The sequence below is a fragment of the Astyanax mexicanus genome, chromosome 12 (assembly GCF_023375975.1).
Source record: "Astyanax mexicanus isolate ESR-SI-001 chromosome 12, AstMex3_surface, whole genome shotgun sequence".
NCBI lineage: Eukaryota > Metazoa > Chordata > Actinopteri > Characiformes > Acestrorhamphidae > Astyanax > Astyanax mexicanus.
In genome coordinates this window covers 35,535,441-35,548,805 of record NC_064419.1, presented here as the reverse complement: position 1 = coordinate 35,548,805, position 13,365 = coordinate 35,535,441, and the positions used below count along the sequence as shown (strand labels likewise).

The window sequence follows — 13,365 nt, the reverse complement described above, 5'->3', positions numbered from 1 at the left end:
CCCTTACAGACAAAAAGGAGAGGAAAAAAAAGAGAGAGAGAGAGAGAGAGAGAGAGGAATGTTTTAGTTTTTTTTTTTTTTTCCAGGTTTTCCCATAGCTAGCCAGCCTGTACAAAGAGACCAGCTTACAGGGTCATTCCGTTCAGCTGTAGACTTGAAAAAAAAAAGAAAAAAAAAAAGAAAAAAAAACATATCTGCTATAAACCAAAAGATAAAAAGATTCACATTCCATAAAAACATCAAATAACAAAAAGAAAGAGTCATAAGGCTGGGAAGTCAAGTCATTACTACATGTAAAAAAAAAAAATAAAAAGTACAGAAAAGGAAAAAATAGATTGTAAGAATAAGGCCATTTGGACATCACCTGACCTTGGCTTCAACCACAAGCCTTAGGCTCACCAGACATTCCAATCATTATCAGAAATGATGAGAAAACAAGGCTTTGGCACATTGGCCTCGGCAGAATCTTGACTGGATGTCGTTGATTTACTATTTTGTAAACTACAGTAGAATAAATAGACTTTGATTTTGTACAAAATAGTAATAATGCCACAAATAAATAACAGACGTAGCATAGAAATAATATATTATATGCCACAAACCAAAGGCCTATAAGCTTCATATTTCAGCAAACATCAAATAAAAGGCTTAAAAAAAATTCAGGTTTGTTAAAAAAAAAGCAATGAACAATAGCAACGAGAAGCCATTCAAACACCCTCTGACCTTGGCTTCAACCCCAAGCATGAGGCTCACCAGACACTCCACAAGTGTTAAGCCATACCCACCACACCTGGTGCTCTCAGGAAACCAGGCCAGACTCAGTTTAACACATCGGCCCAGGCCTAATCTCATCTGGATGTTGGTGATTTAGAGGGATAGCTGTTTGAAGCCCTTAAAGGAGTCTGTTAAAAAGCAGATGGTTCCTCTGGCCAGGTGCTGGAGAGCTGCAGAACATTCGCAGCAAAAGAGCTGGAGAAATGAACTGCTGCTGCTGGTGAGGAACACCTGCTTCTGCTCAATCCATGAAATCAGGCCAACCTGCGTTTCCAAGTTCCAGTCATTCTCCAGTCTACACTTCCACATATGAACAGTACCTATGAATTTCAAAAAATTCCTTGGGGTGCGTCAATCATTTTAAAGCTGATTCCGGATCTGAATCAGACACTTTTATTTTTTTTGCTACCTAAAGTATATACATATTAGGGATGCAACAAATATTCAGTTACAGTTTTTCGACTGAATTACTAAAATAAAGGAACTTTTCAATGATATTATAATTTTTGGAGATGCACCTGTTAGGACACACCTTCTCATTCAATGTGTTTTCTTTATTTTCATGACTATTTACATTGTAGATTCTCACTGAAGGCATCAAAACTATGAATGAACACGTGGAGTTTTATGTACTTAACAAAAAATGACCTGGCCTCCACAATCCAGATGTTTTGGGGTGAGCTGGACCACAGAGTGAAGGCAAAAGGGACAACAAGTGCTAAACACCTCTGGGAACTCCTTCCTTCACGACTGTTGGTAAACTATTTCAGGTGACCACCTCTTGAAGCTCATTGAGAGTGTGCAAAGCAGTAATCAGAGCAAAGGGTGGCTATTTTGAAGAAACTAGATTATTTTATTTATTTATTTTTGTTATTTCACCTTTTTTGTTAATTACAAAACTCAACGTGTTTATTTATAGTTTTGATGCTTCAGTGAGAATCTACAATGTAAATAGTCATGAAAATAAAGAAAACACATTGAAAAAGAGAAGGTGTGTCCAAACTTTTGGCCTGTACTGTTAGCTACTGTACATATCTACTGCCCTTTTTACAAGCATACTTAAAAAAAAAAAAAAACAGGTAAGAAAAGAAAAAAACACTCTAAGTTACATTATTAAAATACACGTCTGCTGTTCTAAAATAAGCAAGTAAAAAAATCAGATATGCTGCATCTGAAACTCCGCCTTAACTAATGATGAAATAGAGAGAACTCACATTGGTGGTTGCAGTACTGACCTACCAAGCAGAACCAAGCCTCTGATTGGCTTCGCTCTTCCCAGCTCACTCTTCACTAAGCCCCGCCCGGCATGCTCATTATCGACCACCTAACAAGCATTTTTCAGACCTGTTGAGTGGTGGGATGTTCTCGTTAAAAATAACTGTAATAAGTTCAAGTCAGCTTAAGACTTATAGTATCACAAACTAGACTTGAAGCATCAGCTGACTCATAAACATGAACTACTTTTGTTTACAGTGGGAGTCAAGTACAGTCAGAAACTTTAACACATGTAAAAGTAACGTGGACTCTTTATTTTAGCGAGCAATAATTAGTGTAGAAACCCTTTATTATATGCATTGTATTGGCACTGGGGAAAATGAGTATTGACATCACTGCAAGGTGTCCACATATCTGGCAACAAAGTTTTACTTGGACTTGAAGCAAATATACCAACCAATCAGAGTCTGTTAATGGACCCTTACTTGTTCCATGCTGACCCTAGTATCTTTAAATAATGCCATGTTAATCTGGGCCTTTATTATACTCAGGCTCTGTGGAGATAAATAAACCTATATACAGTGGCGTGATTTTTTTTTTTTTTTTCCCCTACAGATGTTTTTTTTTTTTTTTTTTTGTCATATTGATATTTTTCTGATTATCAAACAAACTTTATTATCAGACATATATAACCTGATTCAATTTTAAAAGCACTTTAACTGATAATTGTATTTATTAGGAAAATTTATTAGAGTGGTTGTGCCACTCTTAACAGCAACAACTGCAATCAAAATTTACAGATAACTGGCAATAAGTCTTTTTACATCTCTATGTAGGAATTTTGGAACTTTACAGATTTGGTTTTAATTCAGCCACATTGGAGGGTTTCCAGCATGAAAGGGCTGTTTCCGATCAGCTCAACCAGTCTTTGACTAGGCCAGTCCAAATTCTTTATTTTGTTTGTGTGTTTTGGATCATTGTCCTGCTGCAGAACCCAAGTACACCTGAGCTTGATTTCACGAACAGATGTCCAGAAATTCTCCTTCAGGATTCTGCTGATTGTAAAGAGCAGAATTCCTGGTTCCATCTATTACAGCAAGTTGCTCAGGCCCTGAAGTAGTAAAGCAGCCTCGGATCATCATATCATCATACTACCACCACCATGTTTTACGTTCAGTATGATGATCTTTGCGAACAATTTTCACCAACGAGGGATTGCAGTTGTTACCACTAAGGATAACAAAAATAAGTTATTAGGTTTAAGGGGCAAATACTTTTTCGCACATAGCTAGATTGGTTTGGATAGGTTTTTTTGTCCCATAATTAGTGGAATTATCATTTAAAAAATGTTTTTATATTTACTCAGGTTATAGTTGTCTGATATTAAAGTTAGTTTGATAATCTGAAAAATGCAAGTATGACCAAAATGCAAAAACAAAAGAACCAAAGAAATATGTAACACCTACTATCCAATTTCTTTAACTCTGCTCACAAAGGAGCACTCTGTAGTTCTATAAATACAGACTGTAGTCCTGTTTCTGTTTCTCTGCATACTGCATATATTACCTTACTTTCATACTGTTCTTCAAGGGTCAGGACACCATATGACCACTTCAGAACAGCTACACAGCAATGGTGCTAAGAAAAAATGCGTAATGGTTGTTAAAAAAAAAAAAAAAAAAAAAAAAAAGGTGGAGGTGGTCATAATGTTATGGTTGATTGGTGTAAGCATTTGTACCCATTAGGTCAGGCAATAATTACAAAATGACTTCTGTTTGAACAACCAACTGACAACTGATGCAAATAAAAAAATGAGCAAACCATCTGTCTCTTTCTGTTTCATCAGTAACTGAAGCAAAAGCCTCAAAGCTACCTATTTTTTAATGGAATGAAAGTGTAATGAATCTAAAAAGAAAGAGAATGAAACTCTGATTTATGAGTCGACTGAACATTAAAAAGCGCAGTTTTGCGTCTGTTTGGAAAAAGAGTCATAATGACTCATAATGACAGTGGCTGCAGTGTTGCAGTGGAGATCAGCACTGCGGTGAATAAAGAGAGGTGAAAACCCCTGGCTGAAACAATCCAAGGGTTTCTCAGGATAAAGGCCGGTGGAAAAGCAGTGTTTTAAAAAATCCATTTCATTCAACTACAAACAGTTTGCCGTTTTTCAGTGTGGTCAAGACTTCGAAAAGGCCAAGGCTAAGAGAGTTCCTTTAGCTGTGTGAGACTAACTAATGGAAGCAACTGAAAAGCTATAAACTTAAAGCAACGCTCCACTGCCAGGATGAACTCTTCTCACCACAGATCCATGCCAAAACAAACCCTGCGTACAAGAGAAAAAAGGCCATTGATGAATTATTACAAGCCGGGTTTTGAAATAGGATGAAATAGCTTATTTTTCCAGTCTGGTGCTCCTTTGCTAGGTTTATTTTATGGAACGCAAACAGCACTGAAAGAGCATCATTATCTTTTCTTAAACTTTAAATAGATATTGTGATGAATAAAGCAGAGTACCGATGGTTCAGTCTCAGTTATGTATATGTCTGCTGAAGTCTATCTATTCCCTGCTCAGTTCAGTTCAGCTCAGTTCAATACTTTATTGTCCGTTGAAAGAAATGGCATTGAGCGCTCCAGCATTCACAAATACATGAAGCACCAAACATGTCCCGTGTACACAAAGCAAAAGCAATCAATGAACAACAATCAATTAGTCTCGCGGAAATGAAACAGAAATAGAACACAAAATTACAGAGGACCCATTCCAGCAGTATCCGTCTATAGATACCTATTCAAAAGCGTGTACGGAGGGTCATTCATGTTGAATCAAGTCTGCAACCATTTCAGATGGCTTAGAAAACACAGATCAGGAGAACGTGCTTTGTCTAGACCTGTGAAATAACCTTGTCTACAGCGCTGGACTGGACTGATGAATAAGAAATACAATCACAGTGAACTGTAGTGGCTTTCATGTAGTTACAGCATAAAGCTAAATGGGAAATGCATTTTGTATCTTGCATTTTAATTTCCAAAATAGTTCTTGGCATTCTGGTATAAACTTGTAAGTCGCTCTGGAAAAGAGCATCAGCCAAATGCCATTAATGTAAATATAATAGTAATGTACAGGGGTTGGACAATGAAACTGAAACACCAGTCATTTTAGTGTGGGAGGTTTCATGGCTAAATTGGACCAACCTTGTGGCCAATCTTCAGTAATTGCACATTGCACCAGTAAGAGCGTGAAGAGTGTAAAGGATCAATTAGCAGGGTAAGAGCACAGATTTGCTCAAAATATTGCAATGCATACAACATTATGGGTAACATACCAGAGTTCAAAAGAGGACAAATTGTTAGTTTACGTCTTGCTGGCGCATCTGTGACCAAAACAGCAAGTCTTTGTGATGCATCAAAAGCCACGGTATCCAGGGTAATGTCAGCATACCACCAAGAAGGACCAATCACATCCAACAGGATTAACTGTGGATGCTGTAAGAGGAAGCTGTCTGAAAGGGATGTTCGGGTGCTAACCCGGATTGTATCCAAAAAAAACATAAAACCACGGCTGAACCCAAATCACAGCAGAATTCAATGTGCACCTCAACTCTGCTGTATCCACCAGAACTGTCCGTCACCACAATAAATTATTGTGGTCTAAAACCAGGTGTTTCAGTTTCATTTTACAACCCCTGTATAATTAAAATATAAGCATGAGGGTGATTGCCCACAGCACATATCCTATGTAGACCATGTAGACTGAGCACCGTGATTAAAACAGCTACATTCACAGATTACGTACCTGTCGTTGATGCTCCAATTGAGGCAGAGGTTAAGGGAACTGAGATTCCGGCACTTTCTCACCACCTCCATCACCGTCTCATTGTTAAGCTCGGATATGTGCCGAAGATCCAAACTACTGAGGCTCCGCAGCTACAGTCGGGAGACAGAGAGAGAGGGAAAAAAACACACACACACAAACTGAGGTTAATAACTCTTTCATAAACCCCAATACACACATGCACTCTAAAACAAACCAACTGCAGCGTTATCTGTTTCTGTTCGACATTTACTAAGCAAGCCCAGCGTATTACTCACTAAATATTGTTTTATTAGAGAATAAACGAGTGAAAAGATTGCTCCGCAGCAAGCAAACTGTACCATTACACTACATTAGGACTGGTGCGGCTGTAAATTTGCTCCATAAAGTGAATATAAAAGTTTGAATACGTCACGATCTGTTTTTCCTGCTCTCATTTGTTTGACTTTTCATGCAATAAAAAGCGTTTCGAAAGGGCAGTGCGAGATGATTGCAATATTCCATTCCAGCTACTCTTCAGCTAACGTGTTAGACTGCACAATTCCCCTGGAAGTCATGAATTTCATCAAAGCAAACATTTGCCGTAATGAACAGACTAATGTTTTCAGAAGGAAAAAAAAAGGGATAAGTTTGGTAAAAAGGGAGAAAAAAAAATTCTCTGGCTCGTAATAACACAAAGTTACATTGATGTTCTGGGACAAATAACCAGAGTCCTATGAAATCTGCTTAATGACTGGATCTTAATGGTTCATTAGAATGTAATAGCTTGTACAAGAAGCCTGGGCCCCCAGAGTTAGAGGAACATTCTTCAGCTTAATAACAGACAGGCTTCACTTCCTTTCATAAATCTCCACTTAGCAATCATACCTCAAAATTATGGCCCAGCAGCGCAGAAGGCTACTGTAGAATTCTAATCACTTGTGATGAGGGCTAAATAGAGGCAATGTTCAGGTCAAACGCTCGGCTCTAGAGACATTCCTGTGTGTGCTGACTACCAAACGCAGTCGTACGCGTTTATGACCCACTGTCACTAGACACATACCAACACTAATGGGAAATTTCTGAAGCAATTGGTAGACATGACTAATGTCTAATCTACCATCCCTTAGTAATGTACACAAGTCTATACTCCTTTTATATCCTTGACAGTACAGAAGATTTCAAACTAATTAGCTATTTTAAAATACCTACTTCAAATGGAGAGTTATTTAAAGTTTGAAATACTACACAAATAGCAAAAAGCAAAAACATGCCAATCATTTCCAATCAGTTCATCTGCCTATACAGGTTGCATGGCTGAAGTTTGCAAAAGTGTACATACATTCTGAAATTTCAAGTGTATCAAAAGATTCTACAGTATAAAGTGAATGTGTGTGTAATTTAGTTAAAAATCAGCTGGGTGATGCAACAGGATAATGACCCAAAACTCAACAGGATGGCACTAAACCTCCTGAATTTTGCTGATTCCACCCTCAGTTTAAATCTAAAAGCTGCTTAAAAAACAAACGGAGTAGGAGTAGTTTGGGAGGGGCACTGGGTGATGTATGGGTTTAGAGGCAGAGAAGAGTCTTTAGCACAATTCAAACAGTAAAGGTGCCAAAGACGTAGAAATTACTTTTTTTTAAAAGGTTAGGAATAGTTTATAAAATTGTAAACAGGACTGATATGTTACATTACTTCAAAGGAACACATTTTAGCTATTAATGGAAAATATGGTTTAGGGTTTAGTGGACGAAAAAAAAAACAGCTTTTGGAGGGTCTAAATCTGTGGCCATATCTCAGATGACATGGATTTACTTGAAGAGAGACATACACTTGAGCCATCCAAGAAATATAACAGAGCAGTTCTGCCAAGAACAATGGGCTAAAATTCCTCCTGAAGGAACAAGATAATATATGTTTTTTGTAATACATATATAATAATATTTATTATTTTGGGCACATTATATTTTTCAATAATCTTGACTTAGATTAAGATCATTTTTTTGTAGAATACCATGCAATTCCGAAGGATTCACATACTTTTCTTGCCAATTTATATGGAAATTAATCTGTTAAAAAGCAGATATTTTTGAATGTATAATTTTTTTAAGGCATGTACAGTAAAAATGACAACAAATCTCTGGCAAAATTAATCATTCACCCTTTTTTTCTAAAAAGTAGTGAGCACAACCTCACTACTTGTCACGCTACATATTTCATAAAATAATACATAATAATAATCAAATGCATTAATACTTATATAAAATTACAGCCTATTAAACCAAAAGCCCTTTCAGTTCTAGCAGTTTTATCACCCCCAACCCCCCCAAACAAAATTCTCTAATATTACTTTACTATCAAGGTCCACATGTTCTGTATCCCTCAGCAGGAATGCATGTAAAAAAAAAAAGCGTGTACTTGACTGGTAGGTTAAAGTGCAATTTACAGTGCCCAAGTGTATGGACTTAGTAGCACACATCTCACATAATGCTGTTTAATTTTATATATATATATATATATATATATATATATATATGTATATATATATATATATATATATATATATATATATATATATATATATATATATATATATATATAATGTAATATATATGTAACGCCTACTGTTAAAAAATGACTTCAAATATCATATTAGTTTATTTTACTATATTTCCCACCCGCTGATTGCACTTACACACATAAAATGCCGGTATATTGTCAGCTTCGTTCTCACATCCCATAGTCTTTACTAACTACCTTCACGTAGTGCATGCTGAGTGCATGCCGGAGGGAGAAATCCGGTATATATCTGTATTAAGCTCCACTTTCCTCCACTGCTTCTCCTGCTCCTGAATTCATTACACCACAATCAATGGAAGTACTTCACACAAGGAGATTAATCATCTCCTCACCCTCAGATAATCGCCCTTTCCGTTTCGCACGTTCTGCCTCCACCTCCTTCACTCACAGACGCCCCCTTGCTTTTCTCTCCATTTATTTCCAGCTTCTGTACCAGCCCGGGCAGGTTGCCCGCAAAACGATAAGGCCACCTTAAGGCGTTCTGTACGGATTCTGATCTGGAGGTGAGGGGGGAGTAATTATAACCTGTCAGGCTGAAGTAGCATCTCATGAATATGCAACTGTGCAACACTTTTAAAAATAAAATTAGAAAAAAAAATTGAATGCAAAAAATGAATAAATAAAAAACATGTCCTGCCTGCTACTAATGAACTTAACTTTATTACAAGAGAAAGGAAACACACACACCTACCATTACATACACCTGCACAGCTATCCATAAGGGATTTATTTATTTAATTACATCATCGCTGCCAGGGAGAAATGATGTAAAATAAACTATGAGCTAAATCAACTGGGCCCTAATAAAAATATAATTACTGCTGGAGTCTACAATACAGGACTTCTTGTACGTCAGTAAAACCAAGCGGATTTGACAAGGTCTGCAGGGCCATGCGTAGAACATATGCTGGACTATATGCTGTAATTTGGGGGCGGGACAAATGACTTTGGGTCTGTGCAGTTATATGATATTTTCTACATACATGTTTGTCATTAAGGATGCATGCATGTAGAAATAGGACATCTACCCATACAAGCCATTTAACGTAGAATATACATTTCTGTACTTAAATAAAACAAGAGAAACAGCAAGATCTACAATAAATGATAAATATCTTACAATAAAAAACTTAACATTACCAAGTTTGCCTGGTGAGGTAAATGTGGTTTCTACCTGTGCCCTCAATCATTATCAGTCATTGTCTAACAAAGCTGATTGGTTATCAGAAATCAGTATCAGCCCCAAAAACACTGCTCCAATTGGCGCATCTCTAATATTAACCTTCCATATGACTTCCGTGTATAATGTTTTCAACAGTTTTGAATTGGTCAGCTTGTCCAGAAATGCATGTAAAAAACCTTCCCCTTAAAATCTGACTCCAAATCGCGATCACAACTTTTTTTTTTCCAAGTTTGACGAATTTACATTAAATATGGAGACCCAGCAAAATTCAGTAGAAATCTGTTATTCTTAGTAAAACTCTTCTTCTGTCCCTCACAACTGTAGTCATCTGGAGTTCTCACTGTTGTGGTGTGAGTGTGGGAGTGAGTCCTCCATCAAATGCACAGGCATGCTCTAGCAGTTGACCTTAATTAAAGAAGAAGAGCTCAACTACTGGCCTGCACGACACAATGCTAACAAAGTGGCCCGGGGCAGCTTTACAGTACTGATGCCTGGTAGAGACAAAAGAAAATGCAGACAGCAGATGTACAGATTGCTCTAAGACAGGAGGACCTCAACATAAATTACAGTTAGAGCTCCTACCAGCCACGACTGGTCTTCTATTTTCTGCTCACAACATGCACAAACAAAGCCTTAAGCCTACTCTTAAAAAATATATATTTATAGAGAGATATGCAGCAATGCCAGAGAGGATACATCTTTCAATTAATTTCTTTTTAAAAGTCTCTTATCAAACACACTTCCCGTAGCCGCTTCCAGATTTGCATGCATATGGGAACATCATTGTCTATGGGTGCTTTCACACCTATCTTGTTTGGTCAGGACCTTCAGACTTTTCTGTTAAGTCTGAATCAATATAGCAGATGTGGAAGATGCTTCAGACCACGGTCTGGTCAAAATTTTGTCTGACCAAAAAAGGAGGCCCTGGTGCACATGCGTTACACAGCTGTCAAGTACTGTATTTTACAGACTATAAGGTGAACTATCAATACACGTCTATTTTCTGGTCTATTTTCATACATAAGGTGCACCGGATACAACAACACTAGTAAGGAACAATGGTATCTTGGTGCTGGAGAAACTTCAAGGAAACTCCTTTGTAACGCTTAATTTCCGTGGAGAGGCTTTACTGCTCCTCACAATCTGACTGGACCAGATTACAAGGCACACAGTAGATTTTTGGGGAAAATGAAAGGATTTTAAGTGCACTTTATAGTGCGAAAAATACTGTACTTTATCTGCTGTAACTGTAGGTTAACCCTTATTTTGCTACGCACATTCTGCTGTGTGGTGCATATGCCCTCTAAAGGAGACAATTTTAGCATAACACCTGAAAATGCAATTGTCAAACTGAAAACTGCCCAACATCTGATGTGGGTCTTTCTACAAGTCAATTCATGTAAAGTACAGGGAGATGTAACTCACATAGGTGATGCTGACAGGATGACACCTTGTCCAGACTGTCATTTTCTGTTTGGCTTGAAGCCAAGAAAAGCATGTATAAAAGGTGCCACAAAACCAATCTAGACTATGGGTTGCTTCAGTGAAAAAAAAAAAAACTTTTAGAGGCTTTAGACTTTTGGACCAATTACAAGAATTTAAGAAATTATATAGTCAACATTTAAACAACAGAAGAGGAAAAATAACTAGGTGTTATGGGATATCATGGTTCTCTGTTACACTGTTTTTTTTGCTGTGTGATGTATGTGCACTTAAAGGGAGGTGGATTTGGGCAGGAAGGCAAAAATCAGCACCTTAAATACCTTAAAAGGCAACTTGCCAAATTGATATCTCGCCAATGTTCGATGCATGCCATTCTACCAACCAATCAATGTCAAGAATAGGCAGACACAGCTCACAAAGGTGAGAAGGACAGGCAGTACTGAAGCTCTTTTTTTGTACACTCTGTCACTAAACTGCAGTGTGAAACCAAAACTAACCAGACCAACTGATACAATTTGGACTTTGGTCAAGAATCTTTAAGGTGTGAAAACGTCTTAAAGGGGGTATACGTTTCACAGGAGAGGCAACCTTGGTGTAAAAAAGGAAGTGGAGCTGTTCAAAAGTGTGTAATTTTAGCTTCAGCATCCCACCTTCAAGCAGTAATTCATCACCTGAGCAAATAAAAAAGGGAAAGAAAGCAGAGTCTCACGCAGTGTTTGGCTGGCATTTGTTCAATGACAGAATTATGTCACTCCAGTATATAATGAGAACTAATTATCTGAATCCCTGCAGCCCAGTATCTACACATGCAAAGCTTGGCCTTGCATAGCCTTGCTGAAACGTGCACACACACACACTCACACACTCAAGCATGTTTGAGCCACAGTCTCTCATGCCCCAGTGACCAACTGAGTATCGAACGACTAAATTATTCATAGGGAAATGTGATTGCATTGTTTGCAAAACAAAAGGGCGTCAAGACATGAAACCCGCAAATAAGCAAGGTGCAGCATCTCCATTGTGGACACTACACTCTCTTTCTCTCTCTCTCTCTCTCTCTCTCTCTCTCTCGCTCGCTCTCGCTCGCTCGTTCCCTCGCTTTCCCGCTCTCTGTCTGACAATAGAAGGCTGTTTTCTGTCACAACAGTAGTAGCAGAAGTGGCACACAAACAAATCCGGTGCACAAAGCAACCGCTGAGCTTTTGTACTCAATCATACAACTGCCTTTCTGCATTTTTTTTTATTTATGTATGTTTGCTTTCCTCCACTCCCTCCCTTTTCTTTAATGTATTTTATTTCTGTAGTCTGTATTGGCACAAAAAACACTGGTCCATTCCATCCATCCCTAATATTAAACTACCATGCCAATAACATGTTCAATGCCAACTCTCAGCTTGCCCAGAAATGCATGTGAAAACGTGTCCCTATAATATGGCTTAAAGCATGAATAACAATACAGTACATTCTTTGTTAATGTACTGTTTTTCTATTTCTTATTGACAGTACATGTTTGCTCCACTCCCTCTTCTTTAATGCATTGTATTTCTATAACCAGTATTTCTATAACCAGTAAACCACACTGGTCTAATCGGTCTATCCCTAACATAAACCAAACATGTCAGTCCACATACTACTAGCAAAATCAATGCCAGTTCAGCAACTCGGATCTTGCCCAGAAATGCATGTGTCCTTAAAAATGGCTGAAAGCATAAAAAACACATTGCCTCAACAATTTTACCTCAATTTTGCCTTCGTAGCTACTTAGTCGACATTTGAAATAACTGCTATGACATAGTTATATGATATGATTTTTTTAACAATTGAGGGCCATTTTCTGTCACAATAGTAGTGGCAGAAAAAACAAACAAACAGATTCTGCTGAGATTTCTTTTATTATTCTTTCATCTTAAATGTATGTTTGCTTTTCTTCCCTCCCTCCTCTCTCCCTCTTCTTTAAGGTGTTGTACTTCTATAATCAGTATTGTCTCCAAACACACTGGTCTAATCAGTACATCCTTAATATTAATCTGCCAGTCAGTCTACAGCTAGTACCACGTTTGAGGCCAGTTCAGCAACTCTTAGCTTGTCCAGAAACGCATGTGAAAAGCATGTCCTTAAAATATGGCTCAAAGCATGAATGATAATCTTCGTTAATGTACTGTTTTTCTATTTCTTAATTGATTGTGCATGTCTGCTCCATCCCCTCTTCTTTAATGCACTGTATTTCTATAACCAGATTTGCACCAAACACACCGGTCTAATCGGTCCATTCATAATATTAACCAAACATGTCAGTTCACATACTACTAGCAAATTCAATGGCAGTTCAGCATCTCTCAGCTTGTCCAGAAATGCATGTGAAAAGCATGTTCTTAAA

The 13,365-nt window shown here is 37.7% G+C and overlaps 1 protein-coding gene across 1 annotated transcript in view; it reads right to left on the bottom strand.

The window, feature by feature from the left end:
* Nucleotides 1-13,365, bottom strand: part of fbxl17 (F-box and leucine-rich repeat protein 17) — a 426,729-nt gene that overhangs the window by 283,835 nt on the left and 129,529 nt on the right. Inside the window, exon 7 of the mRNA XM_007254053.4 lies at nt 5,783-5,913. Within this exon, the coding sequence (XP_007254115.3) occupies nt 5,783-5,913 (131 nt within the window). The remainder of the gene's footprint in view (nt 1-5,782; nt 5,914-13,365) is intronic.